Raw genomic sequence first — 12,412 nt, forward strand, 5'->3', positions numbered from 1 at the left:
CCACACACGTCCACCAAGCTATTAAAAGGTCAGTGGAACCAGTTGCATGTGCACACCAATAGAGACATTACACTCTGTTTGGATTTTTTACTTCGTTACCAACACGGCTTTCTCGTTTTGGTTTTTAGATTGCCATTTGTGAAGCGAATCAACCAATGAACCACTTTCGATATCCAATTTTGGATACTTGCCTATAAAGTCCTGACGACAGGTCCAGCACACGCCTGATAGCATCTTTAAAAACTAGCTACAGAGTCTGGTTCTTTTGTTCAATCAATTTCTGCTAGGACCTAGAAACACACTTTTTCGGTGTCGACAGAGTCAAGGACAAGCACATTGTTTTTTGAGGTTCTTTTTAACAACAAGATGTTCACCTCAGATTTCTACTAACCCCACAATATCACCAGTACACGATGACTGTGTTAAGTTAAAAAAAACTGTTTTTGGTTGCAAACATTGAGTTTCACTATGTTTTTTATGTGATATGTACAAACAAAATGCATTTTTGTCTTCTTTTTAATATAAATCCCACTGAGTGATTTCTATTGATAAATTAAAAGATGTATATCTCTATTACTTCTGTCGTAATTAATTAATCGACTTGAAAGGAAGTACCTTTAATCGGATTTGCACTACGAGCCGCTCCTCGACTCTTGCTGTTCTCTATTCCTGGCACACGCTTCCTGGAGGAGGCGGGGCTACGCACGGCACGTGCTCGGATCACGTGACCTTGGGAGCAGCTAAAAGACCAGGCTGCCCCCTGCACTGTGCGCAGTACCTTTAATCGGATTTGCACTACGAGCCGCTCCTCGACTCTTGCTGTTCTCTATTCCTGGCACACGCTTCCTGGAGGAGGCGGGGCTACGCACGGCACGTGCTCGGATCACGTGACCTTGGGAGCAGCTAAAAGACCAGGCTGCCCCCTGCACTGTGCGCAGTACCTTTAATCGGATTTGCACTACGAGCCGCTCCTCGACTCTTGCTGTTCTCTATTCCTGGCACACGCTTCCTGGAGGAGGCGGGGCTACGCACGGCACGTGCTCGGATCACGTGACCTTGGGAGCAGCTAAAAGACCAGGCTGCCCCCTGCACTGTGCGCAGTACCTTTAATCGGATTTGCACTACGAGCCTCTCCTCGACTCTTGCTGTTCTCTATTCCTGGCACATGCTTCCTGGAGGAGGCGGGGCTACGCACGGCACGTGCTCGGATCGCGTGACCTTGGGAGCAGCTAAAAGTCACAGGCCACCCCCCTTGCGGCGTTAAGCCTGTCAGGGGTGAAGGGCAACGACCGTTTTGCGGCCGTTTGGCGCGGGTGGCGCCATACTAAGACGGGAGACTGTGATCCCTCATAAAGTCATGACTGCAAGGGCAGTAAGAGCAAATAGAGAACCTGAGGTCATCGGATCCCCCCTAGAAGATGACGAAGGTAGGCGTCTAAGAAGTAAGAAAATGACCCAAAAACAACAGGGAATCACCCCAAAGAGTCAGGAGGGAACACTGACACACAATCCCAAGACAAACGAAAATGATAGAACGAGTGAACAGGGTCTGCAAGATAAAGGTGGCCAACAGATTTTACATCAGATTTTGGCTCCGCAATTGGATCAAAACACGCAAACACAACAAACAGATCCCACAAAATCGTTACTGACAGCAATAAGGGCGCACTCACTAAACGAAACGAAAACATTACAACCGCAGCCATTGCCATCACTGCAATTACTACCTGAGCCCTATCCTGATCCCGTTGAGGAGCCTGTCTCGATAGACCTGGTTGACTTGTGCGGGGCGGCCTGCGGTTGGGATGCCGGGGGGCTCATGGAGCCGGCCCCTCATCCACGAGTGGGGAGGGGAGTGGCCAGAGAGGTGGGGAAGAAGGGGAGGACGCGGAGTCCTTGCAAAATGCACCACCTGGCGAGTTGAGCCAAATCCCTCTCAGTACGGCTCAACAGGGGGAGTCAACGCCGGTCCGGATCCAAGTGGAGGCGGAAATCCACGGGGAGACGGAAGGCTGGATAGATGATAAGATCAACCAAACAGACATAGAAGCAATCCTTACCGTCAGCGAAGTCAGTAAAACACCTAACAAAAAAAAAGGCAAAGACAAATGGTTAAAATTACCACAAAAAGAAACAATGGTGGTAAATGCTTCAACAAAAATAGGCCAATAACAAATGGAAAAAACTCAGTGACCAACTACTTCACGACTCGAGTAAACACAACAGGGGTAAATAGACATCATATGGAGCTATCGGATATGGAGATACTTGATGCTTTAAACGAATGCTTACCCCCTTTTAAACTACGAAGAGTAGATTGCAAAAAGAGTGGAAGGCAAAGATCAAGGGACGTTTCAACATTGGAGGAGAAAGAGAGACCATTTAACCAGTTAGATAGAAGAGCAAGTGAAGATCCCGAGATACCCAAGACACTACTCCCCCCAACGATTTTGCAAGAAACAGAGACGCCCAATGGCAATCTGCATCCACAAATCGATACAGAAATGATAGAAGAAGGGGAGAAACGGGACAATTCGATGGCTAGAGAGCAGGAGAAATCAAAAAACCAACCAGAAATAGAAAGCCTATTTGAAAAATCAGACACCAGGGAGAAAGAAGAAGCCTCAGGTGGTACACCAACAGGGATGGACAAGACAAATAAAATATGGCGGGAAGAAGATACCACACTTTTTTCGAAACTGGACAAAGGAAGTATGTTTGAACCAGACAATGTAACATCTACTAACCCATTCAAGGAGTCCGACCCGAAAGCAAACGATGGGACCAGACGGGAACGACATCTGAGTAAAATGGAGGAAAACACACACTCAGTTGACCTGTCAATCACGTCTAAGGTGATAACATCAGTCCAGGCCCATAAGAAGAAAAATTGGTTGAACCTCCATCAAAACCTGTGGGGCCATGAACCACTTAGCCCTCGACCAGATACAACGGAAAATCGAAGTCGCTTACTTGACATTGCCGCACCATCACAAAATCAGGGGGGAAATACGACAACAACTGTAATTGATGCCCCAACAAGGAGATCCTCAATGCAACAACATTCTTCGAGTCCAGTGGAACATTTAAATAAAAAGACTGATCTACTTTCCATCATGTCATCAGTAAACATAGCACTTTCTCCATTTATGAAGCTCTATGAAGCCATCGCCGACTCATTGAAGGATCATACTAGTATTCAAGCAATGATGTATAGCAAAGTCATTTTTCTACAAGCCTATTACATGGCCTTAGAAGCCAGGGGAAAAAACAACCAAGAAGTAAACCAAGATTCATTAGCCACGTCTAAACAAACACGTGGGAAAGATGAGGTGCAGGCAGTGGCGACAAAAACTATAGAGACTCAAACGATCACCATGATAGACTTAACAGCGAGCAAATCATTAATAGAAAAAGCCTCTAAAGTAGGAGAGACGAACATCCGATCAGGCCAATTTGAGTCTACATCGAACTCAAACACATCAGAAATTACAATCGAAGTATCAGGAGAAAAAATTCAGGGGCGAAAAATCGTCCAAAAAAAAGGGGGAACAAAAATACTGTCACCTAAGCTGGTCAAGCCGGGCACAGAATCAGTAGAGGTGATTTTTCAAGTTTTTAAGCGGCCAGCAAATCATAAAGACAAAGTACGCCCGTAGGAGAGTTTGAACACAAATACATAACCTAGAAAAAAACAGGAAAGCTTAGAAACGAACAATACATCACCACTGAAGATTGATTTTCTGGTAAACGAGGAATTAATGAACCTGAGTCAATATGTGTCGGAAGACTCTACTTCAGAAATGAGCCCAAAGACAATCTCTAAAACTCTGTATTTACAATCAGCCAGTAAAACTAACAAAGCAGACAATGACATAGAGGTAAATTCACAACAGACCGAACAACGACTAAAACAAAAAATGGTAAAAACCAGTAGCCGAGACAAAAATGAAATTGAGGTAATTGAAACGTCGAGACAAAAAATTCTGAAACAAATGATGGAAACAAAAAAGGAGAGAGAAAGGCCTAGATCAAGAACATCAGAACAACGGAGTAGCAGAACTCTAAAGAAGGTAGATTACCAGCTCCGTGTAAGACCAGAGACCCGTGAGGGCAAACGCTCCAATCGAACACAGCGAGAGGACTTTCAGTACCGTCAAGACGAACAAGAGAGAAAAAGCAAAAGCTCAAGAGGGCATACGCCAATGAGCAGGGATATGAAATATAAACAAGACAAACGCGGAAAAAATGAAAAGATCTCTGCAACTTCATCAGGCGGTAATGGAGAATTGAGTGCGCAGCACAGAACTATGACCAAATGGCCCAATCAAAAACTTAGGAAATGGGACCAAGCGAAATGGCAGATCAAATTAACGCAAGTTGAAGAAAATGAGGACAAGGTAATACTAAATAGAAAATCGGTGTTAAAGCTGTTCAACTATATCCGAAATCTAAAACATATCAAATCAGAAGATTTGCTAGTGGTAGAACCAAGTCATAGAAACACCAAGGCTAGAACTTACTTGCATATAGCGTCAACGAAGTTAAAAAATATCTTGCTTGAAAATAAGAGAACTAGAAAATATGGGATATGACTTAAAAGTGTACCCAGTGACGCAGACAGAGGAAAAATACGACAGTAAAGAAAGGAAGAGGAAAGACTCTCCGGATAAAAACTTGAATAAACAGAGGAATTCCAACTTGCAAATAAAGAAAAGTTACACAAGTCCCAGAGTTAAGGAAAAGGCGCGAGAAATGAAAAAGCGAGAAGGACAAAAATCATCGAATTTGAAGGATAACATCCAAAACGGAAGAAATGAGAGAGAAGACAAGAGACAAATATATAGCGTCATGGAAACATCCCCCCGAAAACAGGAACGAAAACAAGAAGACCCAAGAAAGATTCACAGAGCCAGGGAAATAACAGCCCAAAAGGATCAGAATCAAGAACAACAACAAAACAAAATTGAGAACGAACTTCCACTAAAATGTGCCCCAATGAAAGGAATATGGTCCTGGTTGCCAAAAGCGCTAACAGAAAAGAAGCAAAAATAGCAGTTTTTTGGAGTCGAGCACATTCTACAAGGGACAAGCAAGGGAGGAGAACAGAAGCAGCTAATAAAAATGTGCTCATGGAACACGAGAGGACACTCTCACCTCCTATCCGCCAGTGACATGACCTTGGGAGCATATGATTTAATATGCCTCCAGGAGACCTGGCTGTGTGAACCACCCTCTATGAGAGGATTTGATTTAATCTTGGCACCCGCTAATAAGGGCCGTTTGGGAAGACCATCATCAGGGCTCCTGATTGCCTGTAGAAATGGAGGTGGGATTAAACTAGACAAGACATTGATCAGTAATCTTGACATATTGATGGTGAAAGACTCATGGACCCGCAAGATAAATAATAGGGAGGGCTATGGAAAAACACAACTAATAATAGCAAACGTCTATTGGAACCCAGCAGCCACAGAAACAACCACCTTCCTGGAAAAAGTTGAAGAAGCATTGGATGTAGCCCTCGCGGATCATTTAGTAAATCACTTCCTTATCTGCGGGGACTTAAACGCAATTTGCTCTACAGTCCAAGAGAAAGGAAATAGCCAAGTATACAGACAGCCGGGAGAACAGCGCGGTGAATTATGGTCCAGCCTGATGAAATCGAGAAATCTGCACAATTTACATGAAGCCTTCCCAGACCCAAAGCGGCTGCCAACATGGAAAAAGAACAACTCTAAGGCAACAATAGACTACATGTTTGTTACTGAACCAATTTTGGCTATAACAAAAGACTTTGGAATAATTAGAACAAGGTCCAGCGACCATAACCTGCTCTCAACTTCTTGGGAAGCCTCAAGCCCCCGAATGACTATATGGAAGATAACATCATAATCAATGGACAAGGAAATCGTTTAAAAATATGAAAGGAGCACATTGTGGAATTAGAGAACAGATTTACTTCCATGACGGAGACAGCAGAAGTAAACAAAACCAACTATATCCCGCTCCTAACGAAGTACAAAAAAACTGCATTTGTAAAAAAATTCGGAGGAAACCCGCCAAAACACGTGTTTGATAAATCTCTGGTGGAGAAACGTCGTATTCTTCGCAAAATCCAACGTAGAGCAAAAATTAAAGGTACATCGGCAGCAAATGAAGAAGCAGTGGCTGCAGCAAAACAATATAAATCCTGGGTTAGAGGACATAGGTTAAAACTCTACCAACAAGACTCGGAAAACATCTTAAAATTGATAAGTGGGAGAAATACAAGGGAATTTTGGAGCACCTTGAGAGCCAAGATGGATGTACAAGAAAAATCCTTAATAAATGATGTGGGCGAAGCAACATGGGTAAAACATTTTGAAACAATGTACTTGGCTCCAACGAAACCTTCTACCAAACTCGTTCGATGTGAGCAAGGACCATGGCTTAAAGTGGATGACCCAGAGGAGATCCGACTAAAGATTTTAAGTTTAAAGAACTCAAGAGCCCCGGGGCCCGACGGGGTTACTAATGTGGACTTAAAAACAAATCCCGAAGAGTGGGCAAGTCTACTGAGTAAAATCTTCAGAAAATGTTTGGATCTGAGAACCATACCACCGTCTTGGAAATCAGCAACAGTGGTACCCATTTTTAAACAAGGAGATAAAAAGGACCCAGCGAACTACAGACCAATCGCGTTGCTTGATGTCATAGGGAAAGTGTTTGGAGCAATGTTGCTAGATCACTTCAAGCTATGGGCAGCAAATGCTCCATGTGATGACCCATTCCAAACGGGATTTAAGAAAAATATGGGCACGACGGCCAATATCCTACTTCTTTCCGTCCTGAAAAACAAAGTCCTGGAAGGGGGTCCAAACATCTTTGTGGCATTCATCGATCTGACCCAGGCCTTTGATCGTATAGACAGGGCTAGGCTCTGGTCTAAATTGGAGGCGTGGGATTGCCCAGCCACCTTGCTAAACCCAATCAAGGCTTTGTATACAGACACCAATATGCGGATCCGTTTGGATCAAAATGGTTTACTATCAAACCCGATATCAACAGAGGTGTGAAACAGGGGTGTCCATTGGCCCCGGCCTTGTTCTTGGCATTTATAGGTGATGTAAAAGTCTCAGGCGCAACAACACGATCTTTCCCACCGAAAATTTGCAAAACATCTATAACGAGGCTTCTATATGCGGACGACCTAGTCCTTTTAGACTATACTCCCGTGGGATTACAGAGACAAATGGCAAGTTTGCAGAAGTATATGCAAGATAACAGGCTGGAAATCAATGCTAAAAAAACAAAATTGCTGCGATTCGAGAAGTCGACTAGAAAACACAAAGGACCGTGCTTAAATCTTGAGGGCAAGCCGATTGAAACAGTCTTGGTTTACAAATACCTAGGAGTCACATTAGACAGCACAAAACAAGACAAAGCTATGCAAATAGCGTTAACAACGAAAGTAAACCAAATGGCAGCCCAAGCCAGGGCAATAGACAAAGTTTGGCAGATACTCGCTGATACCAGTGCGAGATTTTTATAAGAAAAAGGTGATGCCAACCCTATCATATGGAGGAGACACCATGATAAACTTGCCATTAGATATCTGGACAAAAATGGAGGCAAAGTTTTGGAGAAAAGTCCTCATGCTGCCAAATTCAACAGCGGGTGCTTCGATTCGTAAAGAGCTTAGTTTGCCGTCCCTCAAAAGCTCGGTAGAACAGGCAAAACTGATGCTTTATAGGAAATGCCAGATGGCGGAGCCCCCTTCAATTTATAACTTAATAAATCAGGAACTTGAACGAACTACTACCGGAAGCCTAATGAAATGGAAAAACGACAACATCCGGGTGTTGAAACAAATACAGGTGAATGAAGATACATTAATCACCAATCCGAAACAAGTCCTCAAAAAATTGCGAGAATACGATTGGATACGAACTCTGGAAAGCGCGGAAAAAAATAAGCTAACTGCACACTTGCCACCAAATGTCAAAAGACTAAATGAATTACAAGAATTCATCAAAAAATTCCCCTGCAGGAAGGGGAGAGACATGCTGCTACGTGCTCGCCTCAATCTTTTGCCTACAAATGAGATCCTGGCAATAAGAGGCAAAACTGCATCCAATTTCTGTCGTTTTTGCAATGTACAAGAAACAGAATCAATACGTCATTTACTGCTAAAATGTGCCGCAAACCAACAAGTGAGAAGCCGTTATTTGAGACATATTTTTTCAGATTTTATCATAGCTGACGAAGACACTTGTTGGGCTCGCTTAATGGGAGGAGACAAGACAAAATGGCAGCTAGCTACATACAAAATATTAGAATCATTTAATCTGCCACGATCATAGTCTGCGAGGACGGCACATTTTAGCGAGACCATCTGTTTCACTCAGCGAGACCACCTGTTGTATGCGAATTTTATGACAAAATGTCATTTTGTAAAAATCTTTTGATTAAATACAAAAAAAAGGAAGCACTTTTTGCAACTAGGCACACCTAGTACGTGTGTAGGCGGGTAGCTGTTCCTGTGGCTTTTTTCATTACCTACATGTTCATAGTAGTCCTCTGCCACACAGCCCCCTAAAAAAGAGGACTCCGCAGCTCTAATTGCTTTGCATCATGATTTAAAAATGGGGCAAATGTGACAGTTGATGGAAAGATGGAGATAGAAATTATGAACATGCTTGATCATTTGCAGAGTTATAACTGTTATGCATTGTGTGAAAAAGACAAAAATGCACCAAATGGCCATGCTACATCGTACGGATTTGGCAATTGATTTATCTAACTCCCCAAGACCGGCCTCAACTGCATATCTGGTTCACGTGGCCGGGGCTAGTATAAATATGAAGTTATGAGGCATAACTCTGTTTGGCTAAAAAGGTGACCTGAGAACAAAGAACTGTAATAAATACCAAACAGACAAATGGTGCTCTCTGCCCTTGAACCAATAATGCCAGGAGGCGGTGAGAGGAATGGTGAACTGTCTTATCCGGGGGTAGTAGTAATTATAGCGTACTGCCCCTAGATTGTAAATTGAGTGATGTCATTTGTGCTAAATAAGGGGGGAACTGTACTAGGTTAGGGACACACAGGAATCCAGGGAGACAGGAGGAGGATGGAGAGGAGGCAGCTGACCCATATACCAAGGCGAGTGCAGTGACCAGATCCCATGTCCTAGCAGTCCAGAGTATCCTGAGATCCAGCTGGTTGTCTAGAATCCCATCCAGGAGAGTGCAGTGACCAGATCCCATGTCCTAGCTGCCCAGAATGTCCTGGGATCCAGCTGGCTTTCCAGAATCCCGAGCCAAGGCTTACCTTGTAAGTAGCAAGTAACCCCAGCCCTAAATTGCATAAACCTTTCCTTTTTTTGTAACATTGCATCCAATATTTCCCCCATTGAAAATCCCATTGAAACCCTCAAATTGCCAGTATAATTCATTCACCTTCCCATGGAAGAATCTTGATTAGCCTGTGTATGTTAGTGTTTTCCTTTGATAGATCTCTGTTCTCTGTATAAATCCTTAGCATTATTTTGAAGTAAATCACTTAATTCCCCATTAAAATTCACAGTACAAGTTGGTTAAAATTCGAAAGAATTAGTCTCCTTGTAACTGAAAAACGAATTTGCCAGCGTATTGTGTGCATTACCCCTCAAACTCCTAATTTGCATCTGTTCTTTTAAAAAACCCAAACTGTAGTCCCATTGAGAGCAACCCCGTCAATAGCTGCCTGTCATTGTGAATCCTGTGTAAAACGAATTTTCGTTTGCCGTTTGTATTTTTCCTTTTGCATTTGCTTTCTCCCCAAAATCGATTTTCCTACCTAATTTCCACGTTGCCCTGGTGCGCTGATTAGTAGTCTCTAAGCTTCCCTGTCTCCTCTAGTGAAGCAACACGAATTTCCTTTTATTCTGTCCCACAGCAGTTGTGACTAGCTGTGTGAGTAATAATCAAAACCCGATTCTGCCGTTTTGCTACAAAAATAAGTTTTCACTTTCTTTTCTGCCTTCCCATCTTGGGGTTGTGGGGCTTTACACCAAATATGATTTTCTCTCTCTATCCTTACTCCTTGCCACTGACTTCCATTCAAAGGAATTAAGTTAGCTGATGTTTGGTGGGTGAGTGTTGCAGGGGGGAGTGCTAAACCTTGGTGCTATCATTTGATTAAAAACTGTTCTTTTTCCTGTTTTGCCATTAAAGATCTGTGTAAACGGTGATAGGATATCTGTAGGAATCATTGCATTTGTGTTGCCACATATTGGTGGCTGCTGTATTTTGAGTATCTTTCCTTTTTCATTAAATAATAAATGAATACATATCTTATTGAGACACACCAGCCTAGATCCTAGTCCATTGTGACACGGGGTGTTTGTGAAGGTTGGGTGGGAGACGGGTTGGAGGCCTTTTCAAAGAATCCGTGGTATATTAAAGATAAAAAGCGTTTTTATTGTGCGTCGCCTTCATTGTTGGGGAAGGAGTCCCTGACTGGAGTGTGCTGTGTAATAAAACCGTGACAGTTGACACTAGGACAAACATTGTGCTAGTAGAGTATGTCTTTTTGGCAGTAGGGCGATTTGTGTCCCTAGTACTAATGCAGTGCAAAACTGCAGTTGTGCTGGTGCAAAGCTTCTGTAATGAGCTCCCAGATGTTGGGTCTAACCTGTGAGCCTTGCCATAAATGGCTTGTGACACAGTTCCAGCTGGTGTTGAGCCACCATAGTCCCCTGTGACATTTATTCATTCATTTTGACCTTCTCGGTTATATTTCTGTATGCCACACTTGTCCATTGGTTTGCCATTTATTTCCAAATATTTCCCACTGAATGAGAATGTCCTGCAAACCATTTAAGACTTCAGTATAGCATTTGTTTAGCTTATGCCGCAAATTAACTGCCCACCATGTGTCTTGGGCAATTAGGGCAGGAAAGAGTTGTTGGCCTTGGACCATTACCTTTGCATGCAAGACTAATTCTGATATCTTTGTTTTTATGGGCAAACAGGACTTGACGTTAAAGCATGGCTGGCGAACTGGGGCCATCATACCAGAGTTAAGATCTGAGATTAAAATCATGAACACGGTGGAGTACATTGAGACGATGACCTGGCTGCAGGGCCTGACCGGATTGCTGGAGCGCATGCAGGTGCGTGAAGAAATTCAAATTACCTGTACGTCTTGCTGGGGATGCAGCCAAAGTGTTCTGCATTAATGCATCGCCATAACACCTGTGTATTGAGACTGCTTAGTTTAGTAAACTTATTAAAATTTAAATGGACACAGTGGCATGATGAAACATTAGAAACAAATGGCATTCTAATACTGGACTTGGGCCACATTTTACTGCACAGAAGATCACGTTGATAACACCCCAGAGGGGTCCTTAATAACCTACCTGGAAATATGACCAATTAGACCATATTAAAACTTTGCGCAGAACTTGAGCTACTCAGTCACTGCGTGTGTGTTGAAATAGGGGTGCAGCGACCCAGGGAAATGGATTAACACAGTAATGTAATGTATGTAATATATATAAAGTCCAAACCTAGCTAGCCATGCAGTGCTGTACAGAGGGGTTAAAAGTAGGGTGTCAGGGTAGCAGATGAGCTGGAAAGGATCGTGGCAGCAAGGGAGGTAGAGAATTACGGTTAAGTGGCCCAGTCAGGGATTGTTGAGCTGTCATTTGAAGAGTAGGGCCTTCCTTTCTGAAGTGTAGGATAGCAGGGGCCTGTCTTATCTGCATTGGTAACTTGTTCCAGAGATGGAGTGCATAGCAGGGAAAGTTATTTTTTCTATTTTATTCCCTCTTGCAGTTTTTGTTTCACACCCGGCGATGTGGCTTCTGGCCAGACGCTGGCTTCTGGAGAGAGTAGGAGAAAATTAGAGGCCTCTGTATAAGGGCTGGTTTGGCCATTTGCACTTCTCATTACTGCTGTCCCTGTGCTTTGCTATTTATTGAAGTAAGTCACGTTCTTCTGTCGAATTGGATGTCAGACGTCCAAACCTTGTACACTGTTAAGCCTCTGATTTCGGCATGGAGGAAGCCGTGGGCGTATACCATGTGCAGAAACCAGTTAACAGTGCCCTGCCCACATTCTCAGACCCTCCACATACTTTCACTGGTGGCATAAGGGAAAAGGTTGCTTGTTGTCGATTCCTTTTGTACTTCTGCTTAATTTGTGTTCTTATTGTAGCAAATGTGTAATCTGACGTTGTAAAGAGGAGATGGGGAACCCTCTCAGCCTAAAGTGCGAGACCTACCATGGTGGAAGTTGAGACATTCCTACCCCAGAGGGGGACGTGGCAGTTGGGAGGGTCCTAGTCCCTGTCGCCTCTTTAAGTGCCTTCATGAATATCCATAGTACCCCATACCGCTTAAAAAACATTGCTGGCCAGTTTGTAGTGACCTTTCAGGTCA

At 43.4% G+C, this 12,412-nt stretch overlaps 1 protein-coding gene across 3 annotated transcripts in view; it reads left to right on the top strand.

Moving 5' to 3' along the window:
• Nucleotides 1-12,412, top strand: part of NT5DC3 (5'-nucleotidase domain containing 3) — a 1,183,405-nt gene that overhangs the window by 691,169 nt on the left and 479,824 nt on the right. For all 3 annotated transcript variants that reach the window (XM_069629921.1, XM_069629920.1, XM_069629922.1), the window contains exon 12: nucleotides 11,000-11,140. In XM_069629921.1, the coding sequence (XP_069486022.1) occupies nucleotides 11,000-11,140 (141 nt within the window). The remainder of the gene's footprint in view (nucleotides 1-10,999; nucleotides 11,141-12,412) is intronic.

This window comes from Ambystoma mexicanum, chromosome 12 (assembly GCF_040938575.1).
Source record: "Ambystoma mexicanum isolate Mex_15411 chromosome 12, UKY_AmexF1_1, whole genome shotgun sequence".
NCBI classification, from domain to species: domain Eukaryota; kingdom Metazoa; phylum Chordata; class Amphibia; order Caudata; family Ambystomatidae; genus Ambystoma; species Ambystoma mexicanum.